We start from the raw sequence: 10,396 nt of genomic DNA on the forward strand, positions 1-10,396 counted from the left end.
TTCGGGACACAAAACATGAGGCTGACTCAGCCTCACGACGTGAGGGGACCATGCTCACGACGTTAGCTCGTGACTGATGGGTTCCAGAGTGTCATCCACGTCAAATCGTCAAAGAGGATCATGCTGACTAAGACTCACGACGTGAGAAATCCAAAACTCACGACGTGAGACCCCAAATCAGCACCTATAAAAAGAAGCTTAAGGGTGCCGGGTTTGGTGCTCATCTCTTTCCATCTAAGTGCCATTACTCTACATGACTACCTCGATAAGCCTTCTCGAAGCCCCAGTTTTTCATACTCGAGTCCCGAAGGAAGTTCTACACTCCCGAGAATCCCGAGATTTCAACTCTCTCTAGTCGAAGTTCTGCTCGATTCTTCTCTCGACTACTTCAAAACAACCACTTCAATCAAGTGAGTTCATACCCCTTTTATACATTTTTATCAGAAAGAACTTAATATTAGACAAAGACGATGGGTAGAGCTATTAAGTTACTAGACAAAGACAATGGTATGAAAAGCACAGTCTTTACTGATCACAAAAGCCTCCAACACATTTTTTATCATAAAGAACTTAATATTAGACAAAGACGATGGGTAGAGCTATTAAGTGATTATAAATGTGAAATTTGCTATCTTCTTGGCAAGGACAATGTGGTAGCAGATGCCCTTAGTCGGAAAGAATACTTGGGTCGTCGAGTAAAGCCTCTAACCATGACCATCCATTCCCATCTATCCACACAGATCAAGGAGGCTTAGCTGGAAGCCTTAAAACATGAGAGCATGAAAGGTGAAGTTTTAAGAGGAATGGAAAAGAACAAGGAAATCAAGGATAATGGAGTATGTTATTTCATGAATCGAATCTGGACACTGAAGTTTGGTGGCTACAAAGATGTTGTCATGAACGAAGCCCATAAAACTCGATACTCCGTTCATCTGGGTTCATACAAGATGTACCTGGACTTAAAGAAACTCTATTGGTGGCCAAACATGAAAGCATAGATTCCTACCTATGTTGGAAAGTGTCTAACTTGTGCCAAAGTTAAGGTAGAATACCAAAAGCCCTCATGTTAACTTCAACAGCCAAAAATACCTGAGTGGAAATGGGAGCGGATTACAATGGATTTCATAACCAAGTTACCTAGGACGACGGGTGGTTATGACACCATTTGGGTTATCGTAGACAGATTAACTAAATCTGCACACTTCCTACCGATAAAATAAACTAATAAAATGGAGAAGTTAACAAGGACGTACCTTAGAGAGATAGTACGATTGCATGGTGTGCCAATATCTATTATCTCTGACCGAGATAGTAGATTTACCTCCCGGTTTTGGCAATCATTGCAAAAATCCTTGGGAACTAATCTTGACATGAGTACAACGTACCATCCTCAGACCGATAGGCAAAGCAAGAGAAGTATACAAACGTTGGAAGACATGTTAAGAGCCTGTGTGATAGATTTTGGTAAAGCTTGGGACACCTATTTACCACTAGTTGAATTCTCCTACAATAATAGCTATCACACTAGCATCAAAGTTGCATCCTTCGAAGCTCTCTACGACTGTAAGTGCAGATCCCCTCTGTGTTGGGCTAAAGTGGGCGATACGCAACTAGCCAAGAATCAAGTAATCAGCAGTACTCTAACCGGTCCCGAGATCATACGAGAAACCACAGAAAATATTATACAAATTTGGGAACGATTGAAAGCTTCTCGTGATAGACAAAAGAGTTATGCAAATAAATGACGAAAACCCTTGGAATTTCAGGTTGGTGATCGCGTTTCGTTAAAGGTCTCACCCTGGAAAGAAATGATACGTTTTGGCAAAAGTGGAAAAGTAAGTCCAAGGTACATTAGACCATTCGAGATTCTTGCTAGGATTGGTCCGGTTTCTTATAAACTCAAACTACCGCAGGAACTCAGTAAGATTCATCCCACTTTTCACCTCTCAAATCTCAAGAAGTGTCTGTCTGATGAGGCACTTGTAATTCCACTCAATAAATTGAATTAAACGAGTGTCTACACTTCATAGAAGAACCAGTGGGGGTCCTAGATAGGGAAATCAAAAGAACGAAACAAATATATGTATACCAATAGTGAAGGTTCATTGGAATGCTGAGCGAGGACCTAAATTCACTTGGGAACGGAAATATCACATGAAACAAAAATATCCACATCTTTTTCCTAGTCCATGAGTACCAATTTAGAAATAATTTCAAGACAAAATTCCCTTTAACGGGGGGATAATGTAACACTCGAAAAATTCTATTGTTATTATAGTCTAAACTTTACCTAGATACTTATAAATTCACAATGTAATAGTCTAGGTCAACTATTGTAATTTATTTTGAAATAATAAAAATAGAAATTAATTGAGATGAAAAGTAGCGTCAAAAATGAAGTATTAAATAAACTTATTTGGAATGAACAAAGTGATAGATATTTTTACAAGGATTCCAAAAATATAAAGAAAACCAAAATCCAAGTTATAACGAAGGAGTTATGACCAATCGAAGATCCGCGACAAAACTGGCAAAACACTGTAAGCGTAAAAATTAAGTTTTCAATAAAATCATTTGTAGACTTAACTATCTAAATGAAAGTTGTAGTATATGTTAAACCATGAATGTCTTTAAAAAGAACGTCCGAATCTGACTTCGTATGAAGAAGTTATGAGTTTTCTAAGGATCGACATAGCAGTACAAAGCCAAAAATTCGAAATAAAAATCGAACGATATTTATCCAACACAACATAAACGAGAATCGAAGGTCTTGTTAATAGTAGTACAGCAGTAAAAAGACAGACGAAAACAGACTTTGGATGAAGAAGTTATGAATTTTTAACGGATTTTCCTATCTCAGTCTATAAAAATAACAATATTAAACATAAATTGAAAATTATCCGACGAAGTCTAAATGAGAGTTGTAGATTATATTCTCACCTACGCGTGCATATAAAGAACGTCAAAAACGGAGCTCGTATGCGAAAGTTATGAATTTCGGAAGTTTTAGGCATAAAAACCAAAATTTAATGGAAAACCGGGAAATTTCACATGGACTACAACCGGCCACGTCACCTCGCTCTCGCAAATGCCTAGTGTCCAACGCGCATCACCTCCTCCTCGCATCTGAAGCGCGGTCGACTCCGGCTCCGACGCATGGCTTTGCGGTGGCGCCTTCCGAGCTCGCCTCGTGTCCCCCTTGTCTGCGAGTCGCATGTCTCGCCTGCCCCTTTCCCTTCGGCCGAACCCTCGCAGGACATAAAAGGAGGTGCGAGATCTTCCGGTTCTAACACCTCTTTTTCACCATTTTTCTCCTTTTTTCACATCTTTCATCCCCACAAACCTACTTATAACCCCCCCCCCCCCCCCGGTAAGCCCTGGTATCATATCCAACACTCAAATAACACCCCGAGATGCCAGAAGTCAGCAAAAATAGATTCTTTTGGTTTCTAAATCCGAACCCTCGCAAGACCCAATTTTTAGAAATAAAGCTTTTCTAGCAACGAAGTACTACTTAATTCTTCACTTCTATCAAGTGAGTTTATACCCCCTATATTTTAACTATTTTTATAATGTTTTGAGGGGGAAAATACATGTAAAATACAAAGATTTCTCGTATAAATAAAAAAAATTGATTATCTTGTTTATGATTAATATAAACAAACTATTTTACCCGTTCGGATCTTATTACAACAATAAACATATAAATTATAATAGGTATAATTTATGGTTCATGCAGATTCATCAATACAATTTATGGAACTACATATGCTTTCTAAGATATTCAAAGTAACAATGAAATTACTATATAAATTATATTTAATAAAATTTATGAGATATTTACAATTTATCTATTTCAAAGATATTTATCATTGTTCTACACATAACTATCAATATAGCTTTTGTGAGACACGCTTCAAGTATTTATTTAAATGCTAAAACAAAAGTCCTGAAAGTTATAACCAGAGTCTCCTGGAGGGAGAGTGTGACACTTGTGTATAGATCTATACGGGTCGAATGACAATCCCACATCCCGACTGTTAGCTACAGTCAAGTCGGCAGACTTGGGATGACAATGGTTGTACCATATTACAATGCCTAAAGAATGTTGTGTTTCAGGCGAGGCTTAGGTCATCAAGCATGGTTATGATAACTCACAATTTGGTATTGAACAATACGATTAGTGTAAGAATAAGTAAGCAACTTCGTATAGTTTTTAATAAATTAAAACTACAATACAATAATTACAATTTCATATAAGTACAAATAGGGAATACTATTCTAGTACAGAGAAATATACTTTTCATAGTTTTATGGGAATTTAAAACTATACTATTTTAGAATACAAATACATATACAACAGAAAGTATACGGTTTTCTGGGTGAACATATTTACATTTCAAAGAACAAATGACAGAATATTTTTATTACATACTTATGAACTCACCAACTTAATTGTTGACTCTCTTTTCAAAACTACATGTATTTTCAGGAAATCATTAAACAGGTATCAACAAGTTTTAAGGAAGACAAAGTTTTATATAATTATGTTTGTAAATTATACTTTTTGGTGTCAAACATACCATAAGTTGAACACAGATGTAAAGTTATATTTCATGAATGTAATGAATGTTGTAGTATGATTACTATCGTGCTTTATTGTGATATTAAACATGTCGTCCTCCGCCCCCAAACGTTTCCGCCGTTACGGTTTGGGGTTTTGACTTCTTTCTTCGTCACTGAATACTTATATGTTTCTTTTGTCATTGCATGCCATATTGTAGAGCCATATTCTTCAATTCCCATAACATAATCTTCAAAGTGAAGCGCACAGACCCCATAATTTTCTGGAAACAGGATAGGAATCCATGTTATTGAACCGATGTTACTTGGGAGATTGAATGAAACAAAGTGAAGATCGTCGTTAGCCATAATAACGAGAATTCAAGAAAGCAAAAATATAGAATCATATGTGTAAACTATAATCGAGTTCAAGGGAAAACTAGAGATCTAGATCTGGAATCAACAATCGATTGATTATGACAACAAGAATAGATTTTAGAAAAACGTAAAAATCTAATGCCAAACCCTTTACTCGACAGAAGAATAGCGAAGTAATAACATTATCTCCTGCTCTGATACCAATTGTAAAGACAATGAAGATTAATAGATTCTATATTTTCAATAAGAATTAAAGATGAAAAACAATGAAGATCAAAAGTGTAGTGAATGATTATTATTCACGACAATAGAATAGTTCTCAAGGAGGAACTACTCTATACTTGCCTCTAAAAGTGTAACCCTAAAAGATTACATGCATGCTATATATATTGATTAAACTACATAGCGGTTCTGATAATGGACATGCCCATTTCGGAACAATTGGCTCAACATATTATTAACCCTAACGCGGACTAATCAAGTGTAAATATTTAGAGTTTCTTCTCATCTTGCTCCTCGTGAATAAAATGAATTCAAATTAAACATTTTGAATTCAATTCGGATAGAATATAATTTGAATGAAAATATACATGTATTTAATAAGTAATATAATGAATCATGGATTTCATTTAATCTAGATAAAATCTTTAAAGTCATCATCAGATAGATACCATGGTTATAAAAGTCGTGTGGCGATAGTTGGGCTATCAACTATGCTCAAGGGACTAATCAAGTGTTTAAGTATTTAAGTCAACAAGCATCATAATGCTTAGACTAATCGAGGACCTATTTGACAATTTTAGTCATCGATCATCATAATTTATTTACCAATTATCATAAGTTTAACTAATCAGGAACTTATTTTGAAAAATATAATTATCTGATTTTTTGACCAACTTGGACTGCCAAGGATCTATTCCATTTTTTCTTTGAAACAACAAATATTAAATTCTAAATCCACCTATACCACCTACATGGTTCGAACACCTAACATCTCCCAAATAAAAGGCCACTCAAATTAATTAGACCGATTAATATTACTTGTTTTGCGTTAATTGTAGACAGTAAGAATCCAACAAACACTTAGGGTGATTTTACAACCCTAATGTATACTCAAAAGAACTTGATTTCCTTAGGTACGTTTGGAATTGAAATGATTCGAGTATACATGTCAAAATGGTTTGCTACCCGTTTAACAAGCATTAGTAATAGTGAAGGGGTTTAGAGAGTCGATGTTTATCAAGGTTTTAAAAAAGTCCGCCATGACACGTCATGACTCAAAGACTTGTACTTGTCGCCAAACTTTAACAAACTATAGACTTAAGTTATATATGTATATAAAAAATGAATAGTAATAGAATATATATATATATATATATATATATATATATATATATATATATATATATACAGAAAGAGAGAGAGAGTATATAGAACTAGGTTCAAGTATTCTAACTAATTATTTTGCGGATATTGTATGCTATGAGAATGATAAAGAAAATATATTGTGTGATAATATTAATACGTTCAATCTTATATAACTATCGTCATTGACACACATTCTCACTAATTAAATCGTCTATAAGGTTATTGTACATTTATTATTATTATTCTCGTTTCTGTCAGAATGTTGACATAATGTTTTATTGGGAAAATAAAAATAAGTGAAAAACAATATGTGAGAACAAAAATAAATAATAATTAGCGAGAATGAATGAAAATGATGATATTTTTGTAAGATTTAACGTATTCGCATTGCTAAACAACTTATTCTCTTAATAATTCTCATATCATACGATATCTGCACAATAATTAGTTAGAATAGAATAACCTAAGCATATATATATATATATATATATATATATATATATATATATATATATATATATATATATATATATATATATATATATATATATTAAGTCTTACAACCAACGTGACTCAACACAGCTCGAAAAAGTTTGACGTTTGGCATTCCTGCCAAATCAGGCATTGCGTTATTTAAAACGTTAGATGTTTATAATGAGCTAATGCTTAAACCACATTGGACGGCTATCTCTAAGTAAGAAGATCAACTTGGAGATTACCCAAATTGTGCATATGATAAAATGAAAGATAAATTTCAGTAGTAAAGAGGCAACAAAAACCAAAATAAAAACAGCGTTATGCCTACAATTCACTCTGATTCAAGCATTTCCAGGTATGAATGATACAATCTATACAATCACTCAAACTCACTTCACTCCCACCAACAAAATAGTAACTCTTTGTTATAGTAAATTAGCTATCCACAAACTTAATTTCCCTTTTTATATGTAGAAATATACACTCATGACTCATCTTATATATACATCACCTATACAAAACATCTTGTCAAATGTCAACACCCAGTAAAAGAACTTCCAGATTCTGGATGAAAAGATTCATGAACCAACACTTTTATCGAACACTTCTTCGACACCATATTTATGTCCATACATTCTTCAAGATCCGCATCACAAGTCAACAAAACCCACTCCAAATCATCATCCAAATACTTCAATGTCACACAATTCAAATCATTCATACCAAATCGCCTCATAACTTCCCTCTTCAAATCCCAAAAACCACAATCTTTTGACACGCTTAATCGTATCTTCTCTTCACCATAAACAACTTTCACCCTAAAAGCACCTTCATTAGAATGATCATAATCTGAAAGCTTCTCTCTTTGTGTCCTTTCTCGTGATTTCCTTTCTTCTTGAACTGAATTAGGGCTCCCACATGATGAAGAAAGTTTCGGGGAGCTGAGTTCTGGGAAGTTTGTGTAGAAGGATCTGAGTTGAATCGTACCCTCTGCACCTTGAACTGAGTCGATTATGGTTTGGAGTTTTTTCAAAGAATGGCCTACTTTCTTGATCTTTCTAGAAGGCCATCTCATAATCCCATGCTCCCTGCATATCCTCTTCAATGTCGTGGGGCAAACTGGAAAATGGAAATCAAGAAACTGTAAATCACAAATTCACACAAGAATGAATGAAGATGAATGAATTTTGATTGGTTTTTTTCAGAGAATGGCCTCACCCCCAATGTTTTTTGCAGCATCTTTGAGACTCCCGGGAAAGTATTGTTGAAGAACTGGTAAACTGATGTTCTTCTCTGGTTTAACTCGTCGTTTCTCTTCCGATTTCCTGACGCCTAACGATCGTTTTCTCCCTTTTGGTTTCGATTTCTGTTCAATTTGCTTCGTGTAATCGAATTGGTTTATCATTTTGAATTCTTCTTGTTCTTGTGGTTCCTCCTTGAAAGAAACAATGAAACTTTCACCTCGCTTTTGAGCTTTTGAAATCCAAGAACATGACGATTCATCTTCTTCGACTAATTCGTCATCGTTTACGACGCGTAAACTTGTAGAAACATTTTGCATCACAGACGAAATCGAACTCAACATATTCTTCTGTTCTTCATCGTTTCTGCAACTATTAGGTAGGAAGAATTCAAGAATGAAATCGACAGGTCCTAAGTAGGTGCTCCGGAGTCGTATCGCCACCGCACCACCGAGCCCAAAAACCCTAGCGGGGCCCGATAGAGGGTATTCGGTTGCACTGAAAGCGGTGATGTCCGTCGCAAAGCATGGTTGGTTTGTACCCAGTGCTTTTCCGGCGATACCTTCGCCTCGGAGGAGATGGAGATCGGAGCATGCTTCGTAAAACCCTAAAACGTTGGGATCGAGTACATAGGAGGCTGAATTGATGACAGAAATGCAAGCGGAAGATTGGTTATGGCACTCGCGTTGACCTTGTTGACCACATAGACTCCATGTTTGAGCCATGGGTAAAGAATGTATGTCGCATACAGCTTTTAGAACTTCTCGGATTTCTGCTAGAACCATTTCATAAGATCCATTGTAATCCTGTGTAAAAAAATCGTTGTTTTTAGGACTAAATGGAAGAAATAGCAAACTACTTTCCATTTTTTTTAATGATTTTCATTTTATTTCTAAGACATTGTATTTTTAAAATTTTTTCTTATTAAAACATTATATTCTGAAAATTGTTCTCATCAGGACATTATACATTTAAAAATTTAGTCTACGTTGTAACAAAAAGAAATTATAAAAAGGATGTTATGATAATCAAATCAACAAAAGTGCCTTGCTTTTTATATCATAAATGAGTTTTGAATTGAAATTAGATAGATTGAGAAGTATTTAAGGTATTATCGTTTACCTCTAGTTTTTGTTGAATCATGAAGTCGTAACCCTCAAAAGCTTGTGAAGGTAATGTCTCGGGGGTTTGATTATCAAAATAAGTGTAATCAAGAATGGAAGTTCCAAGAGGCTTCACATCTTTTTCATCTTCAAAATAGGAATTCAGATATGATGATGATGAATCCGAAGGATTCGTAAATGAAAACTCATACGAATTTTCATCCATATCGATGAAATCTAGACCACTTTCCTTAATTGATCCAAACATTTTTGTAGTTTTATGTATATAAATATTATATAAATTCAAAGCTAAAAGAAGTAGATTTTCAGAAATAGAATCACGAGCCAGAACAGAGAAGATTCATGTAGAGGTAAAACAAGAAGAGGGATTTCCAGGAAGGATCGGTTTCGCCTGTTTGCAAATATCTTATCAGTTTGTGTTGCACGAACATCGTTCTTGCAACAAATTTAAGAAAAAAAAATCTATAAAAGATTTTTTTAAAGAGAGATGATATAAGGAGATGAAGGATAACTGACTTAACGAACAAAAGGTTGTATTGAAGCTTGAAGTATGCATCCGCAAGTTTCCACTTCTGGTCTTTTTTATAGAGGAATTTAGGGTGAGGATCACAATTTTTTGGAAAATTAAATTATAATTTTAGGTGGACCTATTCCCGAAAAATGTGTACAATAAAATAATATAATGAAAGTTGACTAATGCCATTTTCTTTTTTCGTTTTTTCTCATGTATAAATGAGTAGTAAAAGTCTATCAAGCATAGACTACGTTAATACCCTTTTCGTAACTTTTGCATTCTTTCTTATTATTCCTTTTGAGAAAATATTCATTACAATGATTGAGAAATGATATGGTATCGGATACTTATGAAATTCTTTGCTTTTAAGTTTTAACTCTTTTGACTTAATTAGTGCATGTCTCTATGTTGTTTTTGGGCTATTGGGTTCTTGTTTTTTGAGATATTGAGTTTTTTTTTTCTTTTTACAGTTATGTTTCTAGTAACCCATAAGTTTGGTTATCGTGCAACGATCAGAATCATCATATGAGATATAAATCAAGTGTACAATGATCGACTGTAGACCACAAGACTTGAATCTTCAACCTACTAGTAAAGGCACATATTTTCAATATATTTGATACCGATGAGCTAAAAACAATTGAATAGTTAGTTGTGGATAGTTGACTTAAAGGCACGGATTTTAGATCTCATACTTTCAAGTTTTGTTGCAACGGTTGTGTATGTATCAA

General features: G+C 34.5%; 1 protein-coding gene across 1 annotated transcript; it reads right to left on the minus strand.

Moving 5' to 3' along the window:
* Nucleotides 1-7,083: 7,083 nt before the first annotated feature.
* Nucleotides 7,084-9,691, minus strand: LOC145069935 (protein NLP5-like). Its single transcript, XM_079016872.1, has 3 exons — nt 9,150-9,691; nt 8,005-8,833; nt 7,084-7,905 (listed from the first exon to the last, which is right to left on the minus strand). Exons 1-3 carry the CDS (start codon nt 9,396-9,398, stop codon nt 7,322-7,324), a joined length of 1,662 nt encoding a protein of 553 aa, XP_078872998.1. The 5' UTR covers nt 9,399-9,691; the 3' UTR covers nt 7,084-7,321.
* Nucleotides 9,692-10,396: the final 705 nt, after the last annotated feature.

This window comes from Lactuca serriola, chromosome 8 (assembly GCF_051521515.1).
Source record: "Lactuca serriola cultivar US96UC23 chromosome 8, Lser_US96UC23_V15, whole genome shotgun sequence".
NCBI lineage: Eukaryota > Viridiplantae > Streptophyta > Magnoliopsida > Asterales > Asteraceae > Lactuca > Lactuca serriola.